Raw genomic sequence first — 22,838 nt, 5'->3', positions numbered from 1 at the left:
ATTTTATTTACTTTTTTATTTATTTTTTAAACAATGACATTAATCAATAAATAAAAAGCCAGAAGCTATAGTTAACATTTGAAAATTCAAACTGAAAGTTATCATCTCTAATACATGCACATTCACCCCATACCTCTTTGTAGAGTGAGTAGAGGAATACGGCAGTCTGCACAGTCTTGCCCAGACCCATCTCATCAGCCAGGATAGTGTCTGTGCCCTGTGCCCAGGAGAAACGCAGCCAGTTGAGACCCTCCAGCTGGTAGGGGTGCAGGTTGCCCCCCGTACTGTCTATGTAATCAGGCTGCCGCTCAAACTTGATGGTGGGCTGAAGAGGGGGGGATGAGAAGTGAATTACTGTTGAAGCCAACACACACTATACAGTAAAGATGCACCATACGGGATTTATGTGATTGGCACAACTTAGAGCTGCAGAAGAAGCTAAACTGCCATTTTAACAGTAATAAACAATTTATGATAAATCAGGAATATCTTCTAAATCAAGAGAAACCATCTCATAAAAAGACATAAGACTCCAATAACAGTTACAACTCCACTTACGTCAACGACAGGGTTCTCAGGAGGCCGGTCCAACCTCTTCGTCTTGCCTTTCACCTTCATCTTCTTCCCTGGTTTACCCTCATCACCCATCATTAGCTCCCTGAAACAAACCGATAGAGAATACTGTTACCCTCGTAAAACAGACAAAGTGAGAAAGAAGAAACTTCTCCAGTTCATCTACGCAACATAGAGAAGGTGTGCAATAATGCATTAGTGACCTGTGGTTCCAGTACTGCTGTCTGAAGACGTCGAACTCGGGGATGTCCATGTCCTCGGCCTCCCAGGTGGCCTGGTCGTAGGGGAGGTCTTTCCACTTGATGAGGTAGTGGATGTTGTTCTTCTTGTCCTGACTGCAGCGCACAAACCGGCAAAACTTGGTTAGCAACATTGAAAATTACATCCGGTAGGTATTCGCAACGGATTGGTTTAAATTATCGCCTTGACCAATGTCAGAATTGCACCATGTTGGGAAACCCTTCACCTGACAACCACATGCAGAGGTAATCATGTGTGTGTGCGGGAGTTCTCCTTTCCATTGAAGGGAAACTCCCGACTAGACACTATTTACAAAGTGCACGACTATATTGGCCTGGCAGCTAAAAATCTGCTGCTATTTTGGAAATGTTAACTCTCAATGAGACTAAAACACAGTTCAATCACATTTAGGAGCCAGTCCTTGAGTCTCGTCTGACCTGTGGTTAAGGATGCGGTGAATCATCATCCAGGCGATCTTGATGCCGAAGCGGTAGTACTTCTCCTCCATCTTGGCGTAGAGCGGGTCCTTGGCCTTCCTCTTTGTGCTCTTTTCCTCATCGCCCTCGCCAAAGTCTATTGAAGGAGGCTCGTCCATGTCGTTCTTCCTCTGGTAGTTCCTGAACATCACCTGACAGTGCAGCTCCAACTGGGGAGACGGGAAAGAGTGGGTGAAAGGGGAAAGTGTGTGTGTGTGTGTGTGTTCCCAAACGTGGTTGTGACATTAAAGCTCTTCTCTAATCAATTTGAGTGAGAAAGAAGAGAGTCTTTGTTAGAACGCTTTTGTTTCAGTGTGCGACAGAAACGAAAAAGCTGTGCAATAAACCAACTGAGGGTAGCTGTGTATGAGTGCGATTGCCTGTAAAGTATTTTCTTCCCCATGCCCGTGTGTATGTGCGTACATACCTGCAGCTCAGACACCCAGGAGCAGTGCCAGTAGGACATGTTGCTCCACTTGGCGAAAAACTCCCTGTCAGGGCGCCCGGCCAGAGGGGCGGGGTCGGGCTGATCAGCCGGGAGATCTGGCGGGCGGGGGATGGCCGTGGGCGGAGGGGGGTCGCCCCAGCGCCACGTCAGAATCTTCTGCACCTTGCCCTTCATTGGTGGACACTGAGGAGAAGAGGGGAGATCCAATGAAAAGGTCAAAAGAATTTAAGAAAACATTCACTTTTCATGATCAACTGATCATAATGACATGGTGAAAACTCATTGCCTACAGATAGGTATTGTTACATGGCATTCAACCATTTAGTCGATTTGTTTTCGCATTCACTACCTAAGACCATAGGGTCTAGGTTTCAATTTGGGAAGTCAAATGTGACCCGTATGTCACACTTCACAGGAGTGGCATTTGAATGTTTCTGCAGAAATGCCTTCTTGACCATCTGAACTTATGTGCCTTAATAACAAACCAGTACGTGGCCTCCCGGGTGACGCAGTGGTCTAGGGCACTGCATCGCAGTGCTAACTGCGCCACCAGAGTCTCTGGGTTCGCGCCCAGGCTCTGTCGCAGCCGGCCGCGACCGGGAGGTCCGTGGGGCGACGCACAATTGGCATAGCGTTGTCCGGGGTAGGGAGGGTTTGGCCGGTAGGGATATCCTTGTCTCATCGCGCTCCAGCGACTCCTGTGGCGGGCCGGGCGCAGTGCGCGCCAACCAAGGGGGCCAGGTACACGGTGTTTCCTCCGACACATTGGTGCGGCTGGCTTCCGGGTTGGAGGCGCGCTGTGTTAAGAAGCAGTACGGCTGGTTGGGTTGTGCTTCGGAGGACGCATGGCTTTCGACCTTCGTCTCTCCCGAGCCCGTACGGGAGTTGTAGCGATGAGACAAGGTAGTAATTACTAGCGATTGGATACCACGAAAATTGGAGAGAAAATGGGATAAAAAATAATTTAAAAAAACAGTACGTAATCTGTAAAAAATTAATCAAATATGAAATCACAAAGCTGTTTAGACACACAAAAAATGCTGAATTGCCTAGCCATGATTGGTTGATATAATGAAGGGCTGGGACATTCACGAGAAAAGGTCAATCTTGTCACTCAAGTCTTCTCTGTCAAATGGCACATCCTGCTCTCTCTCTGCTACCGCGGATATTTTAAATATCCATTGGATTTACTCATGGACTACATGCAAAGTGTAGCTACAACTTTCAATACCAGTCTTGTCCTGAATAGAGCTGCTGGTATTCACACAGCTCTGTCTTCTGTGATTCCGTCTGCCGTGAATCCTTCGCCAGACACCAATTAAGAGTCTACAGTTAAAATGCCAAAATATAGCTACATGTACATGCGTTACTGTCTCAAAAAGTTGCTTATTGCTAGCTATTGTAGTAGCTAGCTAAACAGTTGCATACATGTACCGTTATAGCTTACTTCGTTCCGCAACGAGCCATTGTTTACAGATGGCTCATTGCGGGACGAAGCAACACTAAGACAGTTAGCTCAGCAGTTGCATTCTGCTGTTACAGTAATATTGATTGCTGATGTGTTAAGGCATGTACGATTTCATCTTTTTCATGTATGCAAGTTTGATGTTTAACTAGCTAGCTACCAAAAATAGCCACTGTGGTACGAATGCTAATCGATTAGCAAGCTAATCAAACCCCCAAGTTACGTTATTGGGACAAATGTTAAGTTGGATGAAACTAGCTAGCTATTGGATTATAGAGTGAGGTAATTTTTTGCATGTTCAACTAACTGGCTTGCTTAACGAATACCATTTATATCTAGCCAACTGGTAATTATGCTAACTAATCAAGCTAATTACCATTGTTGGCTGGAAGCCGGTTAAGCGTGTACTGGGCATTGGTAGTACAGTTGTAGCAGTCAACAACAAGCTATAGGACATTAATTCACATTTTAACTTATTTTTCTGGAATTTGACTTTCAGCATAAACCTGCTCTCCGCCACCAGTACAAGGAGACGATTGAGGGCGACAAAGCAACACTTCAGCTATTTTGTCTATGCACTTTGAGCTTATTGCTTGGACTTGGGGGTCAATGAATGTTAGTATGCAAGCTTTTAATGTCTATTTTTGTCTGCTTTCCTCCTTTACAGCTTGAATTGTCTGGAGCCTGGTGTTGCAGCCAAGGAGCTTTCACTCAGATGGAACCAGGTTTCAGCTGCTGTGCAATGTTGACGTCCTTCCTCCCAGAAATGTGAAAGCGTCCCCCGGACTGGACACAAACCGGCAAACATATTTTTGAGAACATCAGGACTTTTGCAATGAAAAGGCCATGGACATTACATATCCTGTTACAAAAGGCAGGACAGAAATATGCTCTCAGGCTAGATTCCTTTGTTCACATCATAACATTACCTGAACCAAAGTTACTCAAAAGGATCTGATGATATAGGCCTAGGTCTAGATAGTTTTCACCTAAGCCTTATGCGTTACCTAAATTGTAGGCTACTACCTTTACCACTTGAAGTTAAAGTAGCACTAAGTCACTGCTTTTGCACATTGGAATACGCCACATTCGCGTGTTCCAATGTGAATTCGTCAAGAGACGGATAGGTCGATCTGAGGCTTTAGAGGGTGTGAACGATGTGACATGGGTGTAGACAAAGAACAGCACTGCAGATGTTCAATGTGAAAGGTTACGGTACCTTACAATATATCCTTTTTTATTTATTTTACAACAATAGGCAATGTAATACTGTAAATGGTTTCCTAAGTTTGGTGAGATAATGTTCAGAGAATCTATTTTGGCAACTTGATTAAAGTATTCCTTTTCTAAATATGTTTGCAAAGGATTAATGTAGAGCAAGTGTGAAAATCACAGCAAAATGTTTGCTGCCCTTTTCTCCAAAATGGGACTATATGTTCATTAACTTTTAAAGCAGCTTTATGTTTCCTCTAACTACAGTGTATATGCCATTTTGAAGCTCAGTGTCTGTACTCCATTTCTAATTCTGCTACACAGGACTGAAAAGAGACGGTGGGTCACAAATTCACTTCACCCTCTGTAACTGTCTGTGCCCCATGTCAATCACCCTCTGGGTCCCACTCTATTGGTTCACTCACAGTGCAGCGGGGGCAGATCCACTCTCCGTTGGGGATCTCAGGCAGGGGCGGATTGAGACAGTGGATGTGGTAGGAGGAGGGACAGGAGTCGCAGCAGAGCAGCTCGCCACCGTCCTTACACACCCTGCAGAACTCCATGTGGTGGTCGTCCTCCTCCGGCTCGGGCTCCACCTCCTCCTCTTCTTCTTCTGAGCCATCCTCCCGCGCCTCCCACTGTTTGCCCTCCTTCTCCTGTGGATGAGGGAGGAAAGGGGTCCACGTGAATGGTAGTAGTGCAAAGGGAAAGGGTTAACTGGTTGAATGGTAGGGGAGCAAAGACAATTATTCACTGGAGAAATTTGAGTTCAAATACTACCAGCATATACCATAGTACTACTCGCTAGTAGGTTATGATCATTGACCAATGCTGGTCAATATGAATAGTTCATTGTTACCCTCTGCAATTTCCTCCGATTTTTTTCAGCACTCCAATTGGCCAGACATTCTCGTTGACTAACCAGTACCATTTTCCCCTGGTCACTTACTCCACAGAGCTTAGGAAGGTGTCACTCACACAGTGTGGGCAGCTCCAGATGCCCTCTGGGGCGTTCTCCATGTCGGGGTCCAGACACACCATGTGGTAGGCCCTGGGACAGGTGTCGCAGAGAATGATCTCTCCTCCTTGCTGGCACACCTCACAGTAGTCCTGGTGGTCCGTTTCATAGCCATCACCGTCCTCCTCGACTGGAGAGAGGGAATAAGAGAAAAGTGCGTGAGAGCAATTCAAACTAAACAAAAATATAAAAACGCAACACTGTCAAAGATTTTACTGACTTACAGTTCATATAAGGAAATCAGTCAATTGAAATAAATTCATTAAGCCCTAATCTATGAAATTCCCATGACTGGGAATACAGATATGCATCTGTTGGTCACAGAAAACAAGTTAGTATCTGGTGTGACCACCATTTGCCTCATGCAGTGCGACATCTCATTCTCATAGAGTTGATCAGGCTGTTGACTGCGGCCTGTGCAATGCTATCCCACTCGTCAATGGCCGTGCGAAGTTGCTGGATATTGGCGGGAACTGGAACACGCTGTCGTACACGTCAATCCAGAGCATCCCAAACATGCTCAATGGGTGACATGTCTGGTGAGTAGGCAGGCCATGGAAGAATTGGGACATTTTCAGTTTCCAGTAATTGTGTACAGTTCCTTGCGACATGGGACCGTGCATTATCATACAACAATGGGCCTCAGGATCGTCACAGTAGCTATGTGCATTCCGTAGCTTATGCCTGCCCATACGATTACCCCATTGTGCCAGTGGGGTTCTCTGTTCAGAAAGTTGACATCAGCAACCCACTCGCCCACACAACGCCATACACTCTGTATACCATCTGCCAGGTACAGTTGAAACCAGGATTCATTCGTGATGAGCATACTTTTGCAGCGTGCCAGCTGCCATCAAAGGTGAGCGTTTACCCACTGAGTTGGTTACTACACCGAGCTGCAGTCAGGTCAAGACCCTGGTGAAGACAATGAGCACGCAGACGAGCTTCCCTGAGACTGTTTGACAGTTTGTGCATAAACTCTTAGGTTGTCCAAACCCAGTTTCATCAGCTGTCCGGGTGGCTGGTCTCAGACGATCCGAAGAAGCCGGATGTCGAGGTTCTGGGCTGACGAGGTTACACGGTTGAATGTACTGCCAAATTCTCTAAAACGACATTGGAGGCGGCTTATGGTATAGAAATGAACATTAAAATTCTCTGGCAACAGCTCTGCAGTCAACATGTCAATTGTGTGCTCCTTCAAAACTTGAGACATCTGTGGCATTGTGTTGTGTGACAAACCACACATTTTAGAGTGACCTGTAATTGTTCCCAGCACAAGGTGCACCTGCGTAATGATCATGCTGTTTAATCAGCTTCTTGATATGACACCTGTCAGGTGAATGGATTATCTTGGTAAAGGAGAAATGCTCACTAACAGGGATGTAAACAAATTTGTGCACAAAATTTGATATACAAGCTATTTGTACATATGGAACATTTCTGGGATCTTTTATTTCAGCTCATCAAACATGGGACCAACACTTTACATGTTGAGTTTATATTTTTGTTCAGTATAGATAGAAATTTCTCCAAAAGAGGAATGCCTCTTCAACATTTGTTGTTGTTTGACAAGCACCCTTAAAGAAATACCAGGAACACTAACACTTTAGCTGTTACATATTGTAAGGAATGCACAGCAGGAACGCATATTTTTATCAGAATGTATGACCAAAATGAATAATGTTTATTAAGTGCTGTAGAATGAAACATTATGGAATTGCGCATATTTTTTTGTCTCTCCCTTTTACTGTGTAGTTGGATAGTACTTCATATGCAATTGAAATTAGGAAGCATCTCAATCTCATAGCCGATATGTATAAATGCTCTGACGGAAGAGCTTGTCTACTGAATGTGTCAGCGGGTGTCAAACTATTTAAAGGAAGAAGATGCTGGATACTGCCCTACTGAAAACAATCTTCTAGTGACTCAGTGGTACTGACTAAGTCATGGCCAATTGGACATGCACAAACTACAGCTATGGAGTCTAGAAACTCGAAACCCCTTTTTTATTGGGCTTGAAACATACTGTATCACAGCCATGGAAGAGAGACACACACACCTGCAGAGTACTGACCCCTCTTCTTCTTGGGCTTGCTCTTGGGCTTCTTGGAGCGGCTGCTGCGGCTGTTGGAGCCGTCCGACACGGACACGCTGTTCATGCTGGCGTCGTCAAAGTCACTCTCCACATCGGGCTCATCTTCCTCACTCTAATAGGAACACAGAGGGAGTGAGAGAGAAGGGTTAGAAACATATTTTTCAGGAGAAATTATTCTCTAGGTTGAACGCCTCTGCCAAATGACAACCGAAGAAACTCAAAATGAGCGAGAAAGAGGTGATTAAACAGTAATGCTGGGAATTGCCAGGGACCTCACAATACAATATTATGACGATACATATCGTATCGGCACCGAAGTATTCTGATTCTCACTATTCTATGTATTGAGACTCGATACTGTGATTTTATTGCGATACGATGTTCCAAACATATTGCTCACCATATGTCTGCTGCAGAGGGACAAGAGAGCCATGTGAAGATGAGTTATGGTCAGTCATGGACATGAAAGTACTGAAAAATTGGCTCTCTATTTAAAGAGAAAATAGGGAACAAGCTATGAAGGGAAAACACTGGCGTTTTGGTGCAGGTAAAGCCAACAATTGCAAAAATAATACTGCGATATTGTCAAAAAATACATTGTCAAAAATAATGAACTTAACTACCGATTTTCCCCGCCTCCATCACTACTAAGCAGGTGCAAGGAGAGAAAATGAGGACGAAATGGTTGCAAATGTGGGACATGTAGAGAGAGCAAGAAAGGAGAAGAGAAAAAGAAAGTGAAAGCACTTACTGAGGAGCGTTTCCTCTTGCTGCTGAAGCCTCCTAGCTTGATCTTGAGCGGGGCCACCTTCTTTGTGGCCACCTTCTTCTTCTCTACGGGCTTGGGGGTCGGCTTGGACTTCTTACGAGCATTTGGACCTTTGCCCTCTTTGGTCTTGGCCTTTTTCAGAGGCGGGGCGGGCGGTAGCTGGGGCTCGGCAACTGGGGTGGGTGCGGGAGGGGGCGCGACCTCCGCCACCATGCTGTCCACGGCAGCAGACACGTTGGCGGCGGCCAGTGCGGCGTTGGCCGCGGCGGAGCCTCTCAGGGGGTTGTTGGTGCTGAACTCACGCCACTTGGCGCCCAGCACCATCATCATCTTGGACACTGCAATCTTGGGGTTCTTGGCCGCGATGAGGGGTCTGGGGGAGATGGTGAGCAATGAGGACAAAAAAAGACAAATATTTGAGTGAGCAAAAGTTTAAAGGGGGTAAAGAAAGAGAAAGCTTAACATCTATTTAAGACGCAAGCATCGATAAGGACAATCTCGTTACCGGACATATTGGCTGAAGGCCTTGTAGTTGGTGAGGGAGCGGTAGTCCTCTTCGCTGAAGACGTGGTCAATGTCCTCCATTCCCCAGTCATCCAGGAGTTGGGACGATGTCTTAGGCTCCTAGATGAAAAAAAAATGAAATATGAACGTTTGCGTAAAAGTGGTTATTTTCCAGTCTTGTCCATACTGACTGGACTATTGTGGTGGGAATATTTATTGCCCTCAGTGGTGCCATTGTTTTCAATAGCGACTAGGTATATATATATATATATATATATATTTAAGTTTACTCTCGCACAGCTTTGGACAAAGCACTTTCCTGCCAGCATTGGCGACTAACGGTTATTTGATGCCGCATACAGTTATAAAATGTGCCAAGTGTTTGTCTTGACAAAGGATCAATGGCAGGTAGTTTTATGCTGCCACAGTGATAGTATGTCATTACATAAGTGCAAATACCTCTACCAGGCACCCTAATGGTAGTCTACTCTCAACATAGTAGTATTGTCAACTCTTATATGCAGCGAGAGCTACAGGTAGCTTATTCAATCACTTTCTATGGAGCTATTAATGGGTTTAAGTTGCATAATTACGATTAAATGAACACTATGAAATATTATTTGGTTAACTTTAATACCGTACCCCCTCCAAAACACTCTCCATCCTCAAACTAAATCTTACCGAGCTATCGTCATCATCGTCCTCATCCTCCTCTTCCTCAGGTTCAGGGTCCTTCCTCTTGTCCTTTCCTCCACCGTTTCTGTCAGCGCTGGTGCTGCTCCTCTTCTTCTCCTTCGAGGTGCTCCCCCTGTTCTTCTTCTTCTTCTTCCCCGGGTTGTAGTCGCTGCCCTCGCTGTCCGAGTGGGGCACCGCTCGCTCTTCGTCTCTGTCTACCTCGGGGGTCTCCATGGGCTCGGGGGAGCTCATAGGCACATCCTGGAGGGGACACAGGGGGGGTTAGGAGTAAGCCCACTATCTTCTGACAGGTGGTGTGTCCCTTCAATGAAAGCCTAACAATGCACTAACTGACCGGAGATAATGGGGGTCCCTGAACAATTCCTCTGGAAAGGATGTAAAAATATACAGGATAGTATTTTACCTGCCTTCTTGGTCTAGAAGCTAATGTTTGAAATTTTGGGCCAATTGACCGACAGCAAACAAGACATGGTGCATCCTAACAATGTACAAATACGACAGAGACATGGGCATATCACAGTAGCCTACCTCTCTGCGAGAGGTTCGCCTCTTGCTGCTTTTGTTCTCCCGGCTCTTTTTGGCCTTCTTCTTTTTCTTCACCTTCGGGGCCTCATTCTCTGACATCTCTTCCTCATCTGCAATGGAGGTCAGAGACAAAGCTAACCACATGACCCTGGATATAGACGTGTGTATGTCTGTTTCTCTCTCTCAAATTCTAAGACAAAAACTTTGATTGCTTTTTTTCTTCCCATACTATTGCATAAAACTCAAATGACAAAATAGCAATTTCTTTTGGATTGCATCTTTGCAAAGTGAAAACTTCACTGCAAATTAGCCCATAAACATGTGCATTAATGGGGGCAGCAGGTAGGAGCGTTGGGCCAGTAACCGAAAGGTTGCTGGATCGAATCCCCGAGCTTACAAGGTAAAAATATGTCATTCTCCCCCGGAGAGATACAGTTAACCCACTGTCCCCCAGAGGCTGAAGACATGGATTTCGATTAATGCAGTCCTCTGGACCTCTCTGATTCAGAGGGGTTGGGTTAAATGTGGAGGACACATTTCAGTTGTACAACTGAGTAGGTATCCCCCTTTCCCTAATACAATAGAGACAAATCGCAAAGGCGTCTTTTGGAAGGCACCAATTTTGCCATGGTTTGTTGCACAAAGCCTGTGGGGGAATGATGTTTTTGTAGGGTTTTTGGATAAACACCAAAAACATGGTCTGTGTTAAACACAGGCTTAGGAGATCTTATATGTTTTGTTCTATGAGAATCCTCATTAGCTTTTATGTCATTTTTTAAAAACACAAATGCTTCATAATTCATAAAGGTCATGTTATCTGACTGATATTATACCATTGAACTAAATGTACAAGACCCCGTAAGCATGTGCTAACTTCAGACATTTTCGGCATTTATCCCAAAATCCCATTCTTTCCCCATAGGAATGGCCGGACGAAGCAAAGGTAACTCATTTCCGGTTTAGAACTACAAGCTGGGGAGCTCTATTATGGTTTCGGAGAATAGAACTGAGCCGCCATCATGTCACTTAGCTGGCTAGATTTCAAATAGGCTGCAACTACTACCTACCCCCATAACTGTAATGTAAATTCAATATCCTAGGTATCCTCCGTTCCTTGCAATCCTGGTAGCTGCAAAGTCATATGGAATGGAGTTCAAAGCCTATTATGTAATTACTCATGGTACATTTAAGCAAATTGTCTTGATTTCAATGCCAAAGTCTAAGTGGCAACGGTCTGACATGTGATAAGCTGTCTGTAGGTCAAAATGAGCTGGGCTGGATGACCAATTATATGCCACCTAATTGCCATGTCATCATTATCTCGATTAAGCTCAATTCCATAATGTGGTTTCCCACAAACAAATTGGAAAAGATGCCTCTTCCAAGTAATTATTCTTATTTGAGTAAGGTTATGGTCAATGATTTCCACATGTGAGAGGTTTGAAAGAAAATAAAATAAAAATCACTAGCTATGCTAATAGAATTTACCAAAATAAATCATCCATGCATTTTAATGTGATTATTTCTATAAATTAATGCAAGTGGTTTAATAATTATATTAGTTAGCTACTATCTAAAAGGAGGCTTGGCGACGCATGTTGTTTAAAATCTGAAAATTCCATCGCCTTAACTTCCCCCCCTCAAAGATTCTAATGGAATATGCATTGCCTTCATTTCCGAATCCGTTGTTGTTGTGTAAACAAAGTTATTGTACTTCCAACTATTGTACGATAGTTAGCTAGCTATATGTCAAATTCCGTTAACATTTTCCAGAACTGTATACACAGCATTTATTTCTACCACGCAAAGCAGCGCTACCAACCACTCGATAGAGGAGGAGAAAGCCACCGTCGTCATCTGCCATCTTTCAAGCTAACTGGCTGGCTCCATCTTGTCATCCGCACGTAAAAATACCGGTAATATTTGCTAGGCCGCAAGAATATGCCGGTGGGTCTGCATGATTTTAGTAGCTCAAAGTTTAAGTTGTGCCAGTTGCCTTGGTATGGAAAAACACTTGGCGAAATTAAATTTAAGCAATCCAACAACTGAAACCAAAACGTTAACTAACGTTAGCATTGTTAGCACACGCAAGCTAGGCTAAGTTAGCTTCAGCCAGCTAGCTTGCCAGGCTAGCCTCTGGCCAACTAGTTAGTTAACCAGCTAGTCACTCCGTTAACCAGCTAACATCTAGCTTAGACTGATGTCCATTGTTTCAGAAACTTACTTTAATTGTCTAAAACACTTTTCCACAACTAGTTGGCCAGCTACATAAGAAATTGTGATAATGCTGCTAGCTAACTAGAGCCAAGTTTGCTAACCATAATAACCAGCCAAGTTAGCTAACCATAACCAGCATCAACTAGCTTAACGTTACCAGTTAGATACAATAGCTATTCATAAAATGTTAGTTGTTGACAGTACACAGCCATAAATTGTATATTTGGCCTAGTTATACGATTTACCCCGTATTATTTACATAAAGTACAGCAAATGTTGATAAATCAATTTCGTTGCAATGAATATGTAACGTTAATTTGTAGAAGTGGTCCTACCTTGCATTAAAGACCGATCCTCCGGGGCTCCAAAATCATCCCTATCTTCTTCGCTTCCAGACATACTGTTAGCTAACTTTAAATGTAGTTAGCTAACTAGCTAAATAAAGTTTTTAAATCCGTTTTGCCTCCCGAGTCCTGTCCGAGTCTTCAGTCCGTCCAGGTCGAGCATGAAGTCAAGGAGGACAGGTCGGCAAGGAGGTGGAAATAAGAGACAAAAAGAAAACATAAGTGAATATTCTTGACTGGTTTCGTTTATTGAACAATGTAAATACATGGAATGCCTCAGTAGGTAAAATACAATTTCTGGTGCCAATTGTTTCAACCAGCACTAGGCTACTCAAGATTATCAGCATTTCAATCTATGCGTAGTCTCGCTAGCTACATATAGCTAGCTAGCCATTTGACATGCCATCATCGTGCGGCTAGCTTGCTACTAGTTTTCCGTCCCACACTTGGTTAGTTAGCCCGCTAACGTTAGCGCACACAGGCTAGGTTCAGAAGCACGATTCACCTAATCATCCCAAAATATAACTATCAATAAATGACTAACTTCAATTTGTTTAATTTCGATAATAAAAGGTCTGACACAAATACATGTAGAAACAATGCAACAAACTACAGTAACGTTACTTACAAGTTGAATGATTCCACTGTTTGAAACCAGAAACAACGAAACGGTATGTTTTTCTTTTTAGATTACAATAACTAGCTAGTTACAATAATTAAAATGCAGTCTTTTTTCTTATGTTGCACACGACGTCTCCCTCTCTCGCACTAAACACCCGCGCACGCACACACACAAAGAGATCAGGGGGCAGACATCCCATAATAACCCCACACACGTTCACCCCTCCCCCACTCTGCATAGTTACCTTGCAATGTACAGACCATAATAATCCACCCCCCCCCCTCCTCACATGCAGTCTCTTCCCCATTCCTCCATTCCCCCCTAGCAACCAACGTTACTATGGAAACACTCACCCCCCCACACCCCTACCCAACATCCCATAATAATAATGAGCACAGTCACTGACATCCCACAATAAGCATAACTCCAAAAAGAGAGAGAGGGATGAAAAAAATACGTCACATGGCAACTGTGCACCACATGACTGCATTTAACTTCAGTCTCACAATCTATATGTATGTTGAGACACTGTACTGTACAGCCTAAGAGTATATTTCATCATGGACTGACACAAAATATTACACACGCGTATTATATATAGAAGCCTTATGAACACTTATAAACCATACATTCCTTGTGGAGGTTCACCACAGGGCACACTCAGGTAAACACTGTACTGTGAACTTGGGCAGGCCCACCATTTGAAAACCATTGATTGATTCCAATGATTTGCTCAATCCTCCATGATTTGTCTACACACAACCAAACGACCATGACTCAAATAAAACATGTTGTTTCCAGTCAAAGCAGACACAAAGACAAAACAGAAGTGCCATTTAACTCAGGGAGACCATGGTTATAGGTTCAAAAGTCACCATGCATCATAGACACAGACTAATGAGGCCTTATTCAAAGCCATGTCTCATTTAGGCCTCTATCATCCTAGTGACTAGTCACATTTAGTTTATACAGTGTAACCAACAGCTGAGACCCAGGGTCTGCAAAGGAGACCTTGTGATAGGCCAATACTGTATTGCACTCAATGGTGAGAAAATGGTTTGAATCCTAACATGATTCCGATATGCTATATCCTGACTGGATATTAGAGTGCAAAAGTACTGCATATGAAGCTAAGCCAAAGCATTGATAATGTACAATGTGGATATTAAATGTAGGCTTACGCAATTATCTCATAAGTGATGCAATCAGCATTTTTCAGTACTGGCAAAAAAGGCACAATGTATCTATCTACCAGTTAGGGATCATTTGTGTTGTACTGTGGCAAATGTAGTGTTTGTGTGAAACCCCACATTTAGCACAGCGAAATGATAGACCCTTACAGAAATCCATCCACAAATGTATTATGAATTAAAGGGGTTATGGTTTTATTAATGACTGATATAGTTAGGGTTCAAGCCATTCTAATCTTGCTGCTGTGGTGGCACACTGTGGTATTTCACCTAATAGATATGGGAGTTTATCAAGATTGGATTTGTTTTCAAATTCTTTGTGGGTCTGTGTAATCCGAGGGAAATGTGTGTCTCTGATATGGTCATACAATTGGCAGAAGGTTAGGAGGTGCAGCTCGGTTTCCACCTAATTTTGTGGGCACATACATAGCCTGTCTTCTCTTGACAGCCAGGTCTGCCGATGGCGGCCTCTCTCAATAGCAAGGCTATGCTCACTGAGTCTGTATATAGTCAAGGCTTTTCTTAATTTGGGGTCAGTCACAGTGGTCAGGTATTCTGCTGCTGTGTACTCTCTGTTTAGGGCCAAATAACATTACAGTTTGCTCTGTTTTTTTGTTGATTCTTTCCAATGTGTCAAGTAATTATCTTTTTGTTTTGTCATAATTTGTTTGCTGTCCTGGGGCTCTGTGGGGTCTGTTTGTGTTTGTGAGTAGAGTCCCCATACCAGCTGGCAGAAGGGACTCTTCTCCAGGTTCATCTCCCTGTAGGCGAGGGCTTTGTTATGAAAGGTTTGAGAATCACTTCTTTTTAGGTGGTTGTAGAATTTAATTGCTCTGGATGTTGATCTCTCTCTCTCGTCTCCTCCCTTTGTCCCACTCACACTAGCCTCTTCCTGGTTTCTCTCTCTCTCTCTCTCTCTCTCTCTCTCTCTCTCTCTCTTTCTCTCTCTCTCTCTCTCTCTCTCTCTCTCTCTCTCTCTCTCTCTTCTCTCTCCTCTCTCCTCTTTTCTCTCTCTCTCTCTCTCGTCTCCTCCCTTTGTCCCACTCACACACTAGCCTCTTCCTGGTTTTTCTCTCTCTCTCAAGGTGAGGTAGAGTGCCGGCACAAAGAACAGCGGAAATGAAGCACATGCACACTCCTAAATTCTCTCTCTCTTCTCACTCCCTCTATTTCCTCCCCTCCCCCTTTCTCTCCTTCACTGTGGACACAGTGTTCATGTGTGCAGGGAGGGGGGGGGGGGTAACATCCCATAATCACCCATCATAAGGATATGGGGTGGTTGTCAAGGATACCCGCACGCAGCCTGCCCCTCCCCCACACCGGGGGACGCACCACTAAACATCCCATAATATAATTTCAGAGTAAAAAGAAAGTACAGACCATAATATTCCTTCCTGTCCCAGTTGTCGCTATGGAGATAAGCACCCGCGAGGGGGTGGGGGTTACAGGCGGGGTCAGATTACCACGTAAGCCAAAATACAGACCATAATACTCCTTCACCCCCCCACCCACACCAGTCCCCCCTCCCTCCACACCCCCACACCCTCTCCATTCCAGACATCCTTTAATGTTTCACTGTTACTAGGCAAAGGAGTGCATATGGACATGATCACGCACACCCACTGATATAAGCAGAAAGCTCACCGACAGAGCGATAAGAAAGCAACTACTTGACGGACAGTTGGACATGTAGACACACGTGATGGTGTGTATTTAGGAGGTATTGACTTGATAACCAGACAATGCACATACTGCATTGTGAAAAGAGTACAATGTGCCATATTTCTGTCATGGACAAAAATAGGTATAGCCTACCTATTTGCACAGCCATTATGATCATTCATTTCCACCATCCTGAGCAGTAGGTGTCTTCAAAAATAGGATGCATGTAATTCATCTGAATGAATCTATGGGAGACTGCAGGAGACAAGACAATAAGCTGAGACAGATAGCCAAGGAATAGAATACAGTTGATTCTATTTCACCTGTGGTCCAAGAAAACCAGATGATGTCTCTGTTTTGGTCAATATTACTTCTGGAATTCAGTGTCAAGGTTTCACCCTGCTGTTGTACACTGCATTTCATTGGCTTGTTGAAAAGGAGCCTTTGTTCTTATCAATGGGGCCAATGTATGAGTATATACATTCTGGTTTCATAGTGCAAAGATCTCCAACCCTTCATCAAGGTCTATTTGAGGAATAGTGATAAGGTATGAACAGAAAACATACTTTGGCAGATTTCTTCCCACAAGCCTAGACTGAGTTTACCAGACAGAGTCTCTCTCTGTCTCTCAGGTCTGTCTCCTCTTTTATTCAATTCACACCTGAGGATAAACATCCCATAATACTCAACATGTCGTAGAGCCTTGATCTCGATCCGTACGCAGGGCTCCCTTGGTAACACAGGCGCATTCTCAGGCAGGGAGGAGGGAGGGAGGGCCACGGTACAGCACTCAAAAACAGGCCTAGGCCAGACCATAATATTCCACCAGCCACCCCCTCCCTCCCTAATCCCCCCTTCCCTCCCTCCTCCCTTTCACATCACCCCTCCTCCCCTCCCTCTCACCCCCCCTTAATTTCCACCCCTCCCCCACATAACAACACCCGGCATCCCATAATATGCAGAGCTGCTGCCCACCATCTCTCCCTCCCCCACACCACTGCCACTCCATAATAATCAGAGTGCTAATTCGCCCTCCCCAGCTCTGTCTCTACTGTCTCATAAGCACTCCTTACAGAGTACAGTGCGTCTTTAAAAAAAATGAAGCTGGGGGCACACAGGAGCCCCAGAGCTCAAAATACACTTTATGACGTCTGCAACGGACTTCATCATGCACAAGGGTTCTTCTCTCGCTTTTTCTTTTTTCTCTCTTTCACTTTTTCAGGCAGCCTTTATAAAACCACAGTATGGTTTAAATGTTTGCGCACACCATTTGCGGATATAGGCTACATCGGGGCCCATTTTCAAGTGTTGGCATGTCACAATCTGTGTGGTTTCCTTAGATTGTTTGTGCTATCTGGGTGCTGTTGAAACCTGACTGTCTTGAGAGTCACCTAAGGGAGATGGCCAATGGCAATACAGGCTGAATGGATAAATGGTGTAATGTACTCTATCATGAGAATGCCATGCAGATCTGTCTAAGTCCTTACATCCAGAGAAAGGTTGCTTTCTCTCTGCTCCCAGGTCCACTCAAGAGGCCTAACACACACGTCAACATAAATTTCTACCCACCCCGGCCCCCCCTCCCATACCAGGACAAGTCATGACAAAACAAAGAACATCCCATAATATCACAGTTGGCTGCCTCACCGTCACTGTATACATGGTAACCGGTTATGTCAGAGATAGAGGGACTGTGACGCTTGACTGTACTTCGACATACAAACCAACGCATGAGCCTTTAAGCAGTTCACATACAATTATAATTTCCCCATAGATGCAATGTACATGCCATTGTTAACCGTGTATGTCTAGATGTCTCCATGTATGTTTTTATGAACATGTACATGCTATATATCACCAATGTAAACAGGTACTGTCCTTTGGATGTAGAAGTTAATTCAAGAGCGATATGCCTTTTCTATTTTCAAATCTGTTGTTGACGTATCTTTGTTTAGGCAAACCGTATGTCCTCTGAGAGAAAAAAGAATGAGAATGAGAGGTCAGGTTTCTATCCCATAATTCCTCTCTTCTGTCCCCCCCCACACACACACACACACTGTTGCCCATGACAACACTCTTATAATGAGGTCAAATTGGCATCCCATAATATGCACTAACCACTCTGACTCAGGCAATGTGGAACATACAGCAGTCAATGTGTCACTGGCTAACACCAACCACTTGACGACGCAAGAAAGCTAACTTGTGTCTAATTTCTCTGTGGATAACGAAGGACCCCCTTACTCCATGAGACCTTTCTTGGCTACTTAACATCAAGCTCATCAGCTTAGTTCTAAAAGAGAGCTGACATCTGTACTGTTCGGGATTATATTTGACAAGTAGTTTGTTGTCCTACACAAGTTACAGAAAGGCAACTATCAATACTTGTTATTTTAGGCAGAGTAGCCTATGGGAGCATTTACTAAAGTGGGCTAGACTCCACAGTAAAAAGGGTCTCTAAGACTATGTCAATGAACAGATCATATCCGGACCCTTGTGGTGAGTGATTCTCCGGACCGTGGTATTTGGATAACAGTAATCGTGATCGACACATTAAAAATGCACCATGAAGATACAGGGTTAGTAAGAGTATAGGGTCTACACTCACTGATGGCAGGATGGGATTATATTGAACACTTTGCATTCCCAACGATTCACACATAGGCCTACAGTATCCTTGGGTACAGGCTGTTAAGAGGGTGAGGTTGGGACGGAGATCTTGAATGTAGCCTCACTTGTGAGAACAGAGGCTTTACCTTCAATGACCGTATTGTGATGTTGAAAGATGCTAAATTCATAAAAGATAAGAACATGTATGATAAAAGTGCAGTGGCTATAGTTTAGCTTTGTAATGGAGGGAAATCCGTCTGTAGGAGAGGTGTGGTGACAGAGAATTTAGAGACTAGTATGTCAGACTGATACACCTTTACTGTGACATAAGATGTGATGTAGCATTAAACATCATTCTGTTAAAAAATAGAGGTGAACTTGGACCTCCATTTGTCTGTGAAGACCCTTTGTGGCTGTTTGCTTACTCAATCAATTATCCGTAGAGTGGAGTTCCCCAGTGTATTTGCTGTCCAGGGTTTCGACAAAAACCTAATGATCATCTACACATACCAATAAGATCATTCCATTGGTATGCACTATGCAATGGACGAGCAGTCCTCTTAATGCTAAGGATTATCTTTGTTTTGGTTAAACTCGCCCGAGAGCTATCTTTTTCACTTAATCAAATCACACAAACCAACACACTGCTCTGCTTAAATGTCTCCACTATGTTTCCCTCATGGAGACTAAAGCCAATGGTTCTTCATTTCATTGAATCACTTCATTTAATTGGAATGAGATCCATTTTAGATCACCAATCAAAATGGGACTTGAGCAATGAGCTCGACTCAAAACAAATGGCATACCTCCCCCTAGTGGCCATAAGATTTAACAAGTTAACCCTCAACTCTTCCACCCCTGAGGGGTTACTAGTGTACATGACTATTCTCTTTGTCCATCCACTTCAAATACTGGTTCCACTGGTTCCATCAACGTGTTTCAGCGCTATTAACCTCTGGGAAAAGGATACTTTTATTGCGGTTGTTTCCATTTAGAATGAATGAAAAAGCATGCATTAATTGCATACACAAAAGCCTACTGAATTTGCTACAAACCCTTATAGACTGAATCCCTCATGATGAGCAGGGTTGAGCAGCCCAGGGATAGATAAACTTACTGAAGGAAGGACATTGCATGTTTGTTTTTCTATACATCTTATTTTTCTCAGAACTGTTTGCATTGCTTGCATTGGATTCAGAGAATGTTAAATAAATAGTATGGGACATGACATTAAGAAAACTAGGAACATCACCCATCTCTAATCATGTAGTTATATTTAGCATTTTCACTATACCATGAGATAGCGTGGATAAACACTATTTACTCAAAAAGTGGACAGTAGTTTCTAAGCAACTACTTTGTTCTTTCACCACTTTCATCAACTTTGGTATTGCATCTATTCTGAACAAAAATATAAATGCAACAATTTCAATGATTTTACTGAGTTACAGTTCATATAAGAAAATCAGTCAATTTAAATAAATTCATCAGGCCGTAATCTATGGATATCACATGACTGGACAGGGGCGCTGCCATGGGTAGGCCTGGGAGGGCATAAGCCCACCCAACTTGATTGCCAAGCACACACACTGGGGAGCCAGACCCAGCCAATCAGAATGAGTTATCCCCTCACAAAAGGGCTTTATTACAGACAGGAATACTCCTTCGTTTCATCAGCTGTCCAGGTGGCTGATGAAGAAGTCAGATGTGGAGGTCCTGGGCTGGCGTGGGTGCACGTTGTCTGCGGTTGACGCCGGTTGAACGTACAGCCTTTTGTCTCCAGCAGAAGGTGCACCTGTGTAATGATCATTCTGTTTAATCGGCATCTTGATATGCCACATCTGTCAGGTGGATGGATTATCTTGGCAAAGGAGAAATGCTCACTAACAGGGATGCAAACAAATGTGTGCACAAAATTAGAGAGAAATAAGCTTTTTGTGCAAATGGAACATTTCTGGGATCTTTTATTTCAGCTCATGAAATCAAAACGTTGTGTTTTTACTTTTGATATTCCTCCCTAGACATGTTTTCAGAGAAGCCCAACCTTTTTAATAGAAGAGACTTACCGGAAAATATATACAGTGCATTCGGAAAGTATTCAGACACCTTGCCTTTTTCCACATTGTTACGTTACAGCCTTATTATGAAATTGATTAAATCATTTCCCCCCCCCCCTCATCAACCTACACACAATACCCCATAATGACAAAGCAAAAACAGGTTTGAAACATCACATTTACATAAGTGTTATGTAGCACGTTTAGCAGCGATTACAGCCTCAAGTCTTCTTCGGTATGATGCTACAAGCTTGACCCACCTGTATTTGGGGAGTTTCTCCCATTATTCTCCGCAGATCCTCAAGCTCGGTCAGGTTGGATGGGGAGCATCGCTGCACATCTATTTTCAGGTCTCTCCAGAGATGGTCGACCGGGTTCAAGTCCAGGCTCTGGCTGGGCCACTCAAGGACATTCAGAGACTTGTCCCGAAGCCACTCCTGCTTTGTCTTGGCTGTGTGCTTAGGGTCGATGTATTGTTGGAAGGTAAACCTTCGCCCCAATCTGAGGTCCTGAGCACTCTGAAGCCGGTTTTCATCAAGGATCTCTCTGTACTTTGTTCCGTTCATCTTTCCCTCGATTCTGACTAGTCTTCCAGTTCCTGCCACTGAAAAACATCCACACAACATGATGTTGCCACCACTATGCTTCACCGTAGGTATGGTGCCAGGTTTCCTCCAGACGTGATGCTTGGCATTCAGGCCAAAGAGTTCAATCTTGGTTTCATCTGACCAGAGAATTTTGTTTCTCATGGTCTGAAAGTCTCATGGTCTGAAACAAACTCCAAGTGGGTTGTCATGTGCCTTTTACTGAGGAGTTGCTTCCGTCTGGCCACTCTATCATAAAGGCCTGAATGGCGGAGTGCTGCAGAGATGGTTGTCCTTCTGGAAGGTTCTCCCATCTCCACAGAGGAACTTTGGAGCTCTGTCAGTGTGACCATCGAGTTCTTGGTCAGCTCCCTTCTCCCCCGATTGCTCAGTTTGGCCGGGCAGCCAGCTCTAGGAAGTCTTGGTGGTTCCAAACTTCTTCCATTTAAGAATGATGGAGGCCACTGTCTTCTTTTGGACCTTCAATGCTGCAGAAACTTTTTGGTACCCTTCCCCATTTCTGTGCCTCGACACAATCCTGTCTCGGAGCTCTACGGACAATTCCTTTGACCTCATGGCTTGGTTTTTGCTCTGACATTCACTGTCAACTGTGGGACCTTATATAGACAGGTGTGTGCCTTTCCAAATCATGTCCAATCATCTGAATTTACCACAGGTGGACTCCAGTCAAGTTGTAGAAACATCTCAAGGATGATCAATGGAAACAGGATGCACCTGAGCTCAATTTCGAGTCTCATAGCAAAGGGTCTGAATACTTATGTGAATAAGGAATCTGTTTTTAATTTTTAATACATTTGAAAAAATGTCTAAACCTGTTTTCACTGCCATTATGGGGTCTAGATTGATGAGGACATTTTTTCTATTTAATCCATTTTAGAATAAGGCTGTAACATAACAAAATGTGGAAAAAGTCAACGGGTCTGAATGATTTCCCGAATGCGCTGTAACAAGCAGACTAAGCAGTTACTGCCTCAAGTTTAAAAACTCACTGAGTGACAAATAGATGTGAAGTCAAATAGTTGTTTGATGTGTGTGGGTAAAGCCTGTAAAACAAGGATAGCATATTGTGTACCTGTAGATACTTTAAAGATATATTTTTTAAGGATCCTTGTGAAGTTTTATAGCTGTCATACACACACAGTACCAGTCAAAAGCTACACCTACTCATTCAGGGGTTTTTCATTATTTTTACTATTTTCTACATTGTAGAATAGTAGTGAAGATATCACAACTATGACATAACACATATGGAATCATGTCGTAACCAAAACAGTGTTAAACAAATTGAGATTCTTCAAAGTTGTCACCCTTTGCCTTGATGACAGCTTTGCACACTCTTGGCATTCTCTCAACCAGCTTCATGAGGTAGTCACCTGGAATGCATTTCAATTAACACGCATGCCTTGTTAAATTAATTTGTGAAATTTCTTTTCATCTTAATAAGTTTGAGCCAATCAGTTGTGTTGTGACAAGGTAGGGTTGGTATACAGAAGATGGTCATTTACCAAAA

General features: G+C 43.6%; 2 protein-coding genes across 17 annotated transcripts in view; one reads left to right on the top strand and one right to left on the bottom strand.

Annotated features, from left to right (window-relative positions):
- LOC129831264 (chromodomain-helicase-DNA-binding protein 4-like) overlaps positions 1–13,423 on the bottom strand; it is a 30,227-nt gene extending 16,804 nt beyond the window's left edge. For 8 of the 16 annotated variants that reach the window (XM_055894483.1, XM_055894481.1, XM_055894482.1 and 5 more), the window contains exons 1-14: positions 13,211–13,422; positions 12,574–12,721; positions 10,025–10,131; positions 9,482–9,736; positions 8,802–8,920; positions 8,279–8,669; positions 7,492–7,639; positions 5,393–5,562; positions 4,840–5,070; positions 1,717–1,920; positions 1,251–1,459; positions 777–908; positions 559–658; positions 134–325 (exon numbers count right to left, since the gene is read on the bottom strand). In XM_055894483.1, coding sequence (XP_055750458.1) covers positions 134–325; positions 559–658; positions 777–908; positions 1,251–1,459; positions 1,717–1,920; positions 4,840–5,070; positions 5,393–5,562; positions 7,492–7,639; positions 8,279–8,669; positions 8,802–8,920; positions 9,482–9,736; positions 10,025–10,131; positions 12,574–12,637 — 2,322 coding nt within the window. In that variant the 5' untranslated portion in view covers positions 12,638–12,721; positions 13,211–13,422. Of the gene's footprint in view, positions 1–133; positions 326–558; positions 659–776; positions 909–1,250; positions 1,460–1,716; positions 1,921–4,839; positions 5,071–5,392; positions 5,563–7,491; positions 7,640–8,278; positions 8,670–8,801; positions 8,921–9,481; positions 9,737–10,024; positions 10,132–12,573; positions 12,722–13,210 lie in introns of all 16 variants that reach the window. The other 8 variants (XM_055894485.1, XM_055894489.1, XM_055894495.1 and 5 more) reach the window with 3 other exon arrangements.
- The window catches only part of LOC129831269 (gamma-enolase-like), a 151,434-nt gene that overhangs the window by 88,440 nt on the left and 40,156 nt on the right, over positions 1–22,838 (top strand). The gene's annotated exons all lie outside the window — the stretch shown is intronic.

This window comes from Salvelinus fontinalis, chromosome 32 (assembly GCF_029448725.1).
Source record: "Salvelinus fontinalis isolate EN_2023a chromosome 32, ASM2944872v1, whole genome shotgun sequence".
In the NCBI taxonomy this organism is placed as follows: domain Eukaryota; kingdom Metazoa; phylum Chordata; class Actinopteri; order Salmoniformes; family Salmonidae; genus Salvelinus; species Salvelinus fontinalis.
The sequence above is the reverse complement of the archived record's forward strand: the minus strand, read 5'-3'. Positions and strand labels throughout refer to the sequence as shown.